General features: G+C 34.2%; 1 protein-coding gene across 1 annotated transcript in view; it reads left to right on the top strand.

Annotated features, from left to right (window-relative positions):
* Mipep (mitochondrial intermediate peptidase) overlaps window positions 1-12142 on the top strand; it is a 146232-nt gene that overhangs the window by 7823 nt on the left and 126267 nt on the right. Inside the window, exons 4-7 of the mRNA XM_026394942.2 lie at window positions 35-121; window positions 5174-5237; window positions 10572-10754; window positions 11528-11684. Of these exons, the coding sequence (XP_026250727.1) occupies window positions 35-121; window positions 5174-5237; window positions 10572-10754; window positions 11528-11684 (491 nt within the window). The remainder of the gene's footprint in view (window positions 1-34; window positions 122-5173; window positions 5238-10571; window positions 10755-11527; window positions 11685-12142) is intronic.

Raw genomic sequence — 12142 nt, 5'->3', positions numbered from 1 at the left:
TCAGTGATTTTTTTTTATTTTTAATTTTTTCTAGGTTGAACACAAATGTGGAATTATATCAAAGTTTGCAGAAATTACTATCTGATAAAAAGCTTATGGATTCCCTTGATGTAGAAACCAGGTACTCATTCCTTTGCATTTGTTATGACTGTGACTCTAGTGGTAAAGCTGAGAGTTTTCCCCTTTGGAGTATCCTCTGCACACATAGCTCCCTGCAATGTTCCTCCCCATATATCTCCATGACTCCTGCACTTTTTCTAAGACTCTACTCAAATGATAGATCCTCTTCCCACCAGGTCAGGCCCCATTCTCTTATCTTGCTTTGTTTTTCTTCAATGCCCTAATAATTTCCATCAGCATCTTATCCATTCGTTTATTTATCATCATTTTACCTCACTAAATTTGGTTCACTCAGGCAACATGTAGTAGGTATTTCATCAATGAATGAATGAACTATAAACATTTGATAATTACGCTTACCTTTATGCTTAAAGTTCCATAATTGATACCATTGGAAGATATTACCAAATTGATTTATTTACTGTGGATATCAATATCTTTGAAATGATTTGCTTTGGTTCATTAAATTACTTTATTAGCTAGATGCATGGCATCTGCCTGTAATCTCAGCTACTAGGGAGGCTGAGGCAGGAGGATCACAAGTTTGAAGCCACTGTGGGCAGCTTAGTGAGATCCTGTCTCAATAGAAAAAAGAGGATATAGCTCAGTGGTAGTGTGCCACTGGGTTCAATCATCAAAAAAAAAGAATACAGATTAATAAATATGAATCAAAAAGTCAAATTTCTAAGTCAATACATAAGAATATTTGATATATGACCTTGGATATCTCAGTTTTTTGGTCACATTTGTTTATAAAATCAGTATAATAGGGTTTATCATTTATTTGCTCATATTTGGATCATAATGTACAGATTTTTGTTTTTCACCTTATTTGGATCTGCTTATCTTTTTTTTTTTTTTTTAATGGGACACTTATTTCCTTTGGCTCCAAATTTTTCTTTCTCCTGCTTCTTTCTTGTCTCTCTATATGTGGCTATGATTCCCAACTGAAGCCCTATTCCACAGGGACCAGTTGGTAATGGAATCTTGCTACTCCGTGCAGAGTGTGAGTACCATGCAGTATGAGTAGCAAAATGAGCTCAGTGTTTCGTGGCTTATTTTCATCTGACTGGCTGGTATGCTGGTACCTGACCTTGTTTTACTTCATTGATCCTGGTAGCTCGGTATACTAGTAAAGTTAGCTGTGTTGTCAGAATATTTGGTTTCATTATAATTTTAGGTTTCAGCATTATATTTGCCTTCATTAGTAAAACAAGTAAAAGTTGAATACCTATTAATGGTGCCAGATTTATACTTTATAAAATAACAATGAAGAATATTAAAAATAAGATTATTCAATCTGATTTTTTAAAAAATATTTTTTAGATGTTGATGGACCTTTTTTTTTATTCATTTATTTATATGTAGTGCTGACAATTGAACCCAGTGCCTCACACATGCTAGGCAGGCATTCTACCACCGAGCCCCAGCCCCAGCCCCTTCAATCTGATTTTTACAGAGGATTGACAGTTTAATTGCAGACTATCAGACCGTTTTATATGCAAAGGACTTTTACTTATAGGATATATTCTATATTTCTAGATGTTACTAAAAAATGCTGATAGGAACTTTCGAATAACAAAATGACAAATACATTGGGAAGAATAAGCTACATGGAATATCAGTAGTCTAAAAAGGAAAAGCTTTGAAAGTGGGAGAAGGCTAGAATTTGAAGTAATAATTAATGAAATATCATGACACTTGCGTATCAATCAGATGTGTTAGCTGGCAACCAGAAAGAACTATATCCTAGTTTTTATGTATTGTAAAGTATAAGTATAATGGCTAAAACAGAGATTTATTGATTTAATAAAGTACCTTGTCATGATAAGTTAATGTATAGAAAAAATTATTCGAATTGAGTAGTTCATTATCTTACTAGATCCATTCCATGAAATATTAATTCTATCAGATATTCAGAACTTTTCTTAGAAGGGTTTTCTTGGTCCATAAGTTTGAGAATCTGACATTTGTTTCCCCATTGGAGAATTTTAATACTTTAGAGTCTCTGAGAACCCAACCACAAAGAAACCTGTTTAACTTGGGACTTTCCAAAACCATATAGTCTGTATGCAAAAAACATAGAAAACTCACTTTCCAGACAATATAATGGAGGGAAAACCCCAGCCACAATAGCAACAAAAGCTATAATTTACTTTGGAATTAACTCCCAAGGTCTGTGCAGAACCTGAACCTGGCATGGGTGCCTGTGCATGGACCCCTCCTTGTTCCCCAGTATGAGAAACAACTGGGAGAAATGTTCTTAGATAAGAAGGAAGGAAGTTTAATATTGTTCTCTACTGACCTGTAAGTTTAGTGCTCTTGTTTCTATATCTAAAAGAGACTTCATTGTTTTTGATACTTAAATTATTTTGAAGTCTTAGAGAATAAATATGAAAGCATAGGTAAAAAAAATTACTTAGAAGAGCATTATACGTAAGCTAGTCAATAGTCTATTAGATCAATGAAAAGCAAAATTTCAGACACATGTAAGACTATATTTGGTATATAATAGAGGTGCCATTGCATATTAGTGTGAAAAACTTGGTTTTCAGTAAATGAATAAGCATTTTGGGGAGGAAAAGTAGATTGATTAAAGATTAAATATTTTTAGAAGAAATCACAAAAGCATTGTTAATCCTGGGATGTGGAAGATCTTTCTTGGCATGATACAGAAGAGAGAAGACTGATGGATTTAATTACATAAAAATTGCAGATTTGGTGTGGCGGAACTGCATTTAAAGTTAAAATACAATGAGATAAATGTTACTTACATGACAAAGGGTTAATGCATTTAATTATGTTGAGATCTTACAAATTACTTGGTGATTAAAAAACAAGAAAGCCAGCCATCTTATAGAATAATGAGCAAAAAATTCTTGTGAGAATGAGTAAAAAATGTCTAGAGCATGGAGATGTAGCTGTGGGATTAGACTGTCAGAGTCGGGAATTGACTCAGTAGTTCTCTAAGCCTTAGTTTTATCCTTCCTTGGACAGGAATAAAAAAGCATGTCATAAGATTACAATGAAGTTTAAACGAAATAATTCATGTAAGTGCTGTGTTCAGTACGTGGCATCCAAAAAATGGGATCTGCCATCATTGAAGAAAGGCAGAATAAAGCAAAAAGCCCATCAGTCAACAAAGTTGAAACAGAATAAGAATAGTGATGTTAATGGGTTGAGGTAGAAGGTTTCCCTCTCTAGTTAAAAGTAAACTGATAAGTCTTTAGGAAGGACAATATGGTAATATATGTCAATGTGTGTATTTTTTGATCAGTTTAATTTCTTGGAATTTATCCTAAGGAAACAAACAAGGCTAAAGACACGTACTTAGCAGGAGTGGGAAAAATGGGAACTATTTTTAGTCCATAGAACAAAACACAAATTTTTAAAGTCATCTTTTTGAAGAATGTTTAATATAGGGAGATCTATTCATGTTTGTGATGTGTTTTTTAAGTTTTTTATTAGTACATTAAAATTATACATAATAGTGGGATTCACTGTGACATGTCCATACATGCACATAACATAATTTTATGAATTTTCATTCCCCAGGATCTCCCGTTTCCCTAACCTGCTATCTCCCGCTTATCTCCTTCCTCTAGTCTTCTGACATTCTTTCTATTTTCATGAGATCCCACCCCCTTTTTTCTTTATTTTCCCCTCTAGCTTCCACATATGAGAGAAAACATATGACCCTTGACTCTCTAAGTCTGGCTTATTTTGCTTGACCCTCTTGAGTTCTGTTCATTTTCCTGCAAATGACATAATTTCATTCTTTGTGATATAATTTTACAAGAAAAAGACAAATACAAATGTGTGTGTGTGTCTCAATTATTCTAAATAAATAATATAGCATATTGAAAGTAGATTGGGGCTAGGATATAGCCCAGCAACAAAGTGCTTGCCTCTTATTCGCAAAGCCTTGGGTTTGATCCCCAGTTCCAAAAAAGAAAGCAGATCGGATGGAAGTACAAGAGTTTTAATAGTGGTTATCATTGGTGGGATTAATGATTTTAGTACATAATTTCTCATACATTTCTATAATAAAGTAATGTATAATAGAATAAATTTATCTGATCAATTCCCATTACCAGTTTATCAGCCCTGCTATCTTTCTTCTCTCTTAGTAAAACAGAAAATTTATTGTATAGTCTTGAATTTCTATAATATGGGACTCTTGTATCTTAAATTATTGTTGCTTAAAGTTAATAAATTCAGGTTATATTGTCCTAAAAAAAAACAACAGAAAATTACTTAGAGAGGGCTAGGTTCTTAGGTGGACTGTTTAGAAAGAGAGAGAAAGGTGGGCTTGAGTGAAGCACTCTACATTATTTAAGAAAGAATATAAGTGACTACATTATTAGTTTTCAGAATTTCAGAGGAACTTTAATCTGATTATTTAAAATATCTCAGACACATTAATCAGGAAGATAAATATCTCTCTTTTGAGACAGCCAAAAGAGTATATTAAATATTTAGCTGACCTATCTCCAGAAAAAAAGCGTTAAAAATATATTGTTGACAGAAAAAGGTATTACAATTGAAATCAGTTCCAAACAAAAAGCAGAATTAGAAAGAAAGAAAACAGTTTTCCTTAGCCAAGAAACTAGGCTTCCGGCATAGCATCAAAGAATTGAACATTCGAAGTAGCTGCTACTATTTGGAAAAAAAACCGAAAATCTCATGCGAAGGGCCTTTGAAAAATCATCCAACTGTTTTATGTTTTTAATTTTTGGGATTTGGATGAAGTTGAAATAAATAAGTAATTATGATGGTGACTTTAACAGGTTTGCACTGAATAAGGGAATAAGCTCTTACATGACAAGCTAATGATACTTATCAGTCAGCTAGATGTTTTTTCTGACTTCTGAGATATTAAGCTCCTTGTTTAAAACAGATAAATTATGTGTGTGCTTGTATGTGTGTTGAAACAACTTTTGGCAATAAGTTTTAAAAGGGTTGATTCAACTATGATAATAACAACAAAAAACCCACTGATTTTTGTTAATAAATTTTATTAATGATTATAACCTGGACTCTTTTATATTAGGCGAGTGGCCGAACTATTTATGTTTGATTTTGAAATCAGCGGGATCCATCTAGATGAAGAAAAGGTAAATCTTTTCCTCTGTATTTGATCCCTCTTGTTTTACTAGCATTTATAGTTGACCTCTTTGTTGCAGAGTGCTTATTTAGTGCTTGAATATTTATATTACAAAAATGCTCAGGTGGGGGGGGCTGGGGTTGTGGCTCAATGGTAGAGTGCTTGCTTTGCACGAGTGAGGCTCTGAGTTTGATCCTCAGTACCACATAAATAAATAAATATTTTTAAAAACGCTCAGGTCATTGTTATGGAATTCTCCCATAGGCTATGTTTGAATGTAGTGCTCTCTGGAAGCTGGGCTATCACAATTAAAAAATGGCTTGAGACAGTTGGGATGCTTGAGATGTCATGGAATTAGGGTAAGATGCTCAATATCAGAAAAGATCAGCAAGCAAATAGGCTAAATCATTGACAGTCGGAAGTACAGGGGATTTCCTTAAGTGCCCTTATTCACATTGCCCATGTTTTTGACAGATCCACACACTTTTGTTCTGGCAGCAATAAGTGTAGGTCACAGTGTTTACACTGGGATGAAGGGCTTGATACATTGTCCAGACCTCTTGTTTTACAGATGTGGAAACAGGACAAAGTGATTTGTTCAAGTTCTTATCCTTAGTTCCCAGGACTTCTCTTCCTGGCCACTGCTCTTTCTAGAACATGACATCCTAAGAAACTGAGTGCTGCATTTTTTTCTTTAAAGGTAACAATGTTTTTCCAAATAAATATAGTATAATTAAACCATTTACTTAGGAACAGATTAGTTTATCAGGATGTCTTTGAAAGTAAATGGCAGTCTTGAGGATATACCACTAGCCCTCCATATTCATGGGTTCCACATCTGGATTTAACTAACTACAGATGGGAAATATTCAGAAAAATAATTTCATCTATACTGACATGTATAGACTTTTTTTGTCACTAGTCCCCCCCAAAATTCAGTGTGTAACTACTTAACATGGCATTTACATTGTATTAGGTAACAGAGATGGTTTAAAGTAAATGGAAAAATATACATAGGTTCTATGCAAATACAATAATACAATTTTATATAAAGGTCTTGAGCATCTGTGGACTTTGGTATCTGTGGAGGGAAGGGGAGTATCTTGGAACCTATCCCTTGTGGATGCTGAGGGATGATTGTATATAATATACAATAAATTCTGTCATTTTGATAGGCACTGGGTTTGAATATTAGTGGGTCCACACACATGTCTGGCATTTTTATGTAGCTTCCAAGGACTTTGCACCTGACTCTTGGTCTGACCCTGAGCTGGGATATGCTTTCCCATGAGGTCACAAGGTCAATGGGTTCTACTGTAAATTCATAAAGTAAACACCTTTGCCCCTCTCCAGACCAGTTATTTATTAGTACTTTTCTATACTAGTGATTATACCATATTCTCTGACTTACTTGGAAGAAGGTTTCAGGGGCAGTTTGCATTTTTTCCCGTTCTAGTACTCTCATATCATAATTAGTAACCAAGTCAAATTACCTTGACTAGATGATTGCACTGGCCTACAAAGGCTTTGTCTTCCTAATTGTAATTATAATTTATATCACCTGAGCTTTGCTGTATTAAAGCATATGTTTCACATCATATCTTCCTGATAATTTTGAGAATGGTACCATTATTTCCGTTTTATTGATAAAAAACTGGTGAACCTAGAGCTTTTGGGAGGCTATTATGTAAAGTCATACAGAATCCTGTAGGCATGCTGTTGCTCTGTCTAATCTACATCTGAACATTAAGAATCTTTTTCTTAAAGCATCAATTTGTTAGATTCTCCCACCGAGAACCTCTCAGTGCTTTCCTTTGTTTAGTGCTCCATTGCAGCTCATCACACCTGTCTTCCGTCTGTGTGTTTGTGTGGTGTGGGGTATGTCTCCTCCTTGCCAGGTTTGCCTGGCTAAAATCCCCTGGACATTCATCTTCAGGACATATGGTCTGTGTATCAGTTCCCCAGGTGGAATTTTGTATTCATCTTAACTCATTTTACTTGCTTCACTCATATGGCATGTATCCTTATCGCATATAGGCATTTATCTGCCTTTTATTGAAGTTGTTACTGTTGCATCACTTATCACTAAGGCTTATCAAAGACAGAGCATACATCATGATTTTTAATGTGTAACAATTTTAGACTTAGTGAAATATCAAATCACTGAGTCATGAATCATTATAATGCTAGCTAACATTAATTGAATTTGATATCTTCAGAAGGAATATCACTAGTAGAGATCTTTATGGATAATTATAATATTTTATATAATCTTTATAAAAATGCTTTCTGTAACTTGTTGACAAATCATATGTGTTCTGTTTGAGCAATATAAACATTGCTGCTTTATCTAACATGTGTCCTTACAGTATATTACTCTTTCCTAGTAACTAATTCCCTGGAGAACCCATCAACATTAGAGATGTAAGAAAAGTAAATCTGCTAAATTTTGTTACAACTTCCATGTTTGTTCTCAAAGGTGCCCCACAAGGATAGGGTATAAGGAACACGTTACATGTTTTAGAAGAGAGCATGAAGTAAACCCACCAACATAATCTACAAATATAAAGGCCTATATTCTTTACAGTCTTTTTTTTTCTTTCTTTCTTTGAGATGGGGGTCTCATTGTGTTACCTAGGCTGCCCTCCCACTCCTGGGCTCAAGTGATCCTCCTGCTTCAGCCTCCCAAGTAGCTAAGACTTTAGATGTTCACCTCTGAACCTGACAATTTTGTTTAAATTTTATTTTAAGACCTCATGAATATAGTAAAGTGAATGTAAGTGTATTTTTCACAGTTATTTAATAACAAGTTCATAGAATTTTTAGAGATTTCAAAGTATTGTGTATTTAATTGCCACAGAACAAAGAAATGGTATGTCTAACAGATTGTTGAAATCAGAACATGAACTCAGTATTTACTTTTCCTTTTACTAGGTGATACAAATATTTGAAATTACTAATTTTATCACATTTTAGTATTTTTATAGTGAAAGTTTTGGGGAAAATTTTTGAACTACAATGTAGTTTCTAGACATCGTTTGTCTTTTTAGTTATTCTACTAGTTACCATTAGGTGGTGATACGTGGCCACACCAGAAACAAAACAGGCAAAGAAATCTGAGCCAAAAAGCCATTGGATCTCTGAAAACTTATGTTTCTCACAAAGTTTTGAATTTTCTATATTGAAAACTTTGGGTTATTATTACAGAGTTAATTTTTTCAGCTTTTTATCAAACATACATCTGCATCTTAAGTATTTAATTTTTTAAACAATTAGTACTGCTTAATCACTTTTGAAGGAATAAAATATTTACCTTAGAATCTATTAATAGCTATTAGAAGATTAATAGATTTTAGAATCTATTAATAGCTATTGCCCCCTTCCTAGAAAGATTTGCAGATAATTGACCTGAAGCCCCCTCATGAACCTAGTTTAGAAGCCCATCTGGTTCTCTAGTTACAAATAACTGGAAATCCATACCTTGTCCTCTAGTGGACCTGACTAATTATGTGAACTGTAGTTTATCTTTCATCTGAAAACATTTGTGGCAACTCCTTCAATAATGCACATTTCCTCAGGAGATTGTGTTTCATAAAGCTGTGGCTGCAAGATAAAACTTCTATGGTTCTGTTGGTACCATCCACATCCTCACCACTGACAATCTGAGGGCCTGGCAGGTACACGGACCATATGCCATGTGCTGGGTACATTTGCACAGAGTAGAGGACACTGCCCTGCTGTGTGAGGCCTCAGTCTAATGGCTTTATTTCTATTGTTCTACAGCAGCCCAAGAGTATGCAAAATCAGAGCTTTTATTTTTTTAAAAAAAATTTTTGTAGATGGACAGAATGGTTTTATTTTATTTTATTTTATTCTAAACCAGTGCCTCACTTGTGCTAGGCAAGCGCACTGCCAAGTGAGCTACAGCCCCAGCCCCCAAATCAGAACTTTTAAAGCGGGCTTTCCTCTTGTGTGTGTTCTCTACTCTTCTGTGAAATACTTTATTACTTCCCTTTTTCCTCTGCCCTTTATTCTAATCTTTTAAGAGTAAATATATTTTCTAGTTCTGCCCTTTAAATATTAGTTTTTCTTAGTCTAAAAATACTTTGTAAGGCCCCCATTGAACAGATATTATCCAGCACTCTATTCTCTGGCTCACTTAAGGAAGGCTTTTTTTGGGTGGGATGGGGGGACAGAGAAGGATTCTGTATTTTTCACATTATTAATTTCAAGGATTGGTAACATAATTGCATTATACATAAAATAGAACTCTAGAAGTTGTAAAACTCTTAAAATATACAAACATTATAAAATCAAAGATGATTTTTTATTGAGATCTTAAATAATTAATCAACATCAAGATATATTTTTTTAATTGATGATTTTACTCTTTTAATTTGTTTGTATGTACAAAAACATCTGCAGGGCATATTTTAATGCATTCAGACATAACAAGAATGTTTTCTTACTTATGCTTCTCAACTCAAAATATTCGGTGTCCAGAAACATTGTCATAAATCAGTTGCATGATATTTTTATTTTGTGTTGTAATACATTGGTGTTAATGAGGTCAAAGTGTTGCCAAGGAAAGTAGAAGTACTCTGACTATACTGATCCTATTTTTTTTTTAACCATACGATTTATTTTTATTTTTTTTAGTCATACATGACAGCAGAATGTATTTTGACATATAATACATACATGGAATGTACATACATCAATCATATTGTCTATTCTGCTGCCCTTCCTATCCTCCCTCCTCTCCCATCCTTTCTCTCTATCCAATCTAATGTGACACACTTTTTTTTTCTCATCACAATATCATATATGTATTCTGTATAACAATGAGGTTCTCCTTCCATCTTCCATGCAACTCCCCTTCTCCCTCTTTTTCCCTCCTACCTCTCTTCCCTATTTAGTGGTAGTCTTCTTCTCATGCTCTTCCTCCCTATCCCATTTTGAGTCACCCCCCTTATATCAGAGAAGACATTCGGCATTTGTTTTTTAGGGATCGGCTAACTTCACTTAGCATAATCTGCTCTAATGCCATCCATTTGCCTGCAAGTGCCATGATCTTGTTATTTTTTAGTGCTGAGCAATATTCCATTGTGTATAAATGCCACATTTTTAATCCATTCATCTATTGAAGGGCATCGAGGTTGGTTCCACATTCTAGTTATTGTGAATTGTGCTGCTATAAACATTGAATCAACATCAAGATATTAAATGTTCTTTATCAGCTAGATATGTGTTGATTTCCTACCTTTATATATTGTCTATTAAATTAATTGTGAAATATTAATTTAAAATACCCTTAAATCACTTTTATTCCTCCCACATGTAGCGTAAAAGAGCAGTGGACCTTAATGTTAAAATTTTGGATTTGAGTAGTAAATTTCTCATGGGAACCAACTTTCCCAACAAGATTGAGAAGCATCTCTTACCAGACCACATTCGCCATAACTTTGTACGCGATGGGGATCATGTGGTAGTCGATGGTCTGCATGCGGAAGCACCAAATGACTTGGTATGTATTTTTCATTCTCTTTATTGTTTAGGTCCCATCTAGACATACTAAACAATGTATGTTGCTGCTGTTTTAACCAAAAATTTGGTGATAAATTAAAATTCTTTATGTTACGAAGTTTTAAACTTTTAACTAATGGGATCATTAATTCCATAAATGCTTTGAATAATGAAAATGATTTAATTTTTCATGTCTCATAAAAAATTTCCTTCTTTTTTTTTGGCGGGGGGTGGTACCAGAGATTGAACTCAGGGGAACTTAACTACTGAGCCACATCCCCAGCACTTTTTAAAATTTTATTCAGAGACAGGGTCTCACTGAATTGCTTAAGGCCTAGTAAGTTGTTGAGGCTGGCTTTGAACTCACAATCCTCCTGCCTCAGCCTTTTGAGCTCTGGGGTTACAGGTGTGCACCACCATGCCTGTCTTAAAAAATTCCTTTGTTTTAGAAGATGATAAAAACAACAATGACTGACTTTACAGACTGCTGAGATTTTTAATGCATGAAGTCTTTACCTGATTAAAGATGCTTTATGTATAGAGAAATAGCACTGGGTCAAAGTTTGTCCCACCAGACGCTAGCTGTAGCTCCAGTCAAGTATTCTGTTGTGACCCATACTATTTTATTACTCTGAAAGCTTTATTCACCTTGTATAAGTCAGTATTTAATTTTGAAAGTGATGATTATAGATGAAGTGGTGAGATTGGGACTATGTTATTGTTGCATAGGACTTTATTTTGTGGATTTTTATATCTTGCACTTTTTAAATATAGGTTCGAGAAGCTGCTTATAGGATTTTTCTTCATCCCAATGCCAGTCAATTGAAATATTTAGAAGAATTGCTAAGCAACAGAGACCTCCTGGCAAAGTTAGTAGGCTACTCTACATTTTCCCACAGGGCTCTCCAAGGAACAATAGCTCAAAAGCCAGGTAAGCCTAGTTATCCACCTTTTAAGGACAAAATGGGGTTTTAAATGAAAATGAACTTCCGAGATATATATAATATAGCTCAGTACTCACATATGCTAAGCAGGTGCCTACCACTGAGCTATCTCCCAGTCCCAAACTTCTGATTTTAAACAGCTATAAATGAGTGTTTTGTTTTGAATACACTCAGAGAACCGTTTATTGAGATTTTTGACATCTTTTGATGGGAATGATCTTTAAATAGAGCTAATAATTTGGTATATATTCTTTTCAGCTAAGGTTATTTATTTCATGCATGAAATGGAAGTAAATCAAATCCAAAGTTTCATTTGATGATAGTTTACATTCTTTTCATTCTAACTCAATTAATTTCTATATTTGACATAATCAAATTGGTTAGAATTAGGGTGAGAGGATGGAAGATTAATATTTTTACTAAGGTCAAAGTTAAATATAAATAT

This window comes from Urocitellus parryii, chromosome 2 (assembly GCF_045843805.1).
Source record: "Urocitellus parryii isolate mUroPar1 chromosome 2, mUroPar1.hap1, whole genome shotgun sequence".
Lineage (NCBI taxonomy): Eukaryota > Metazoa > Chordata > Mammalia > Rodentia > Sciuridae > Urocitellus > Urocitellus parryii.
Note: the sequence above shows the minus strand (reverse complement) of the source record. Positions and strands in the feature narration are given on the sequence as shown.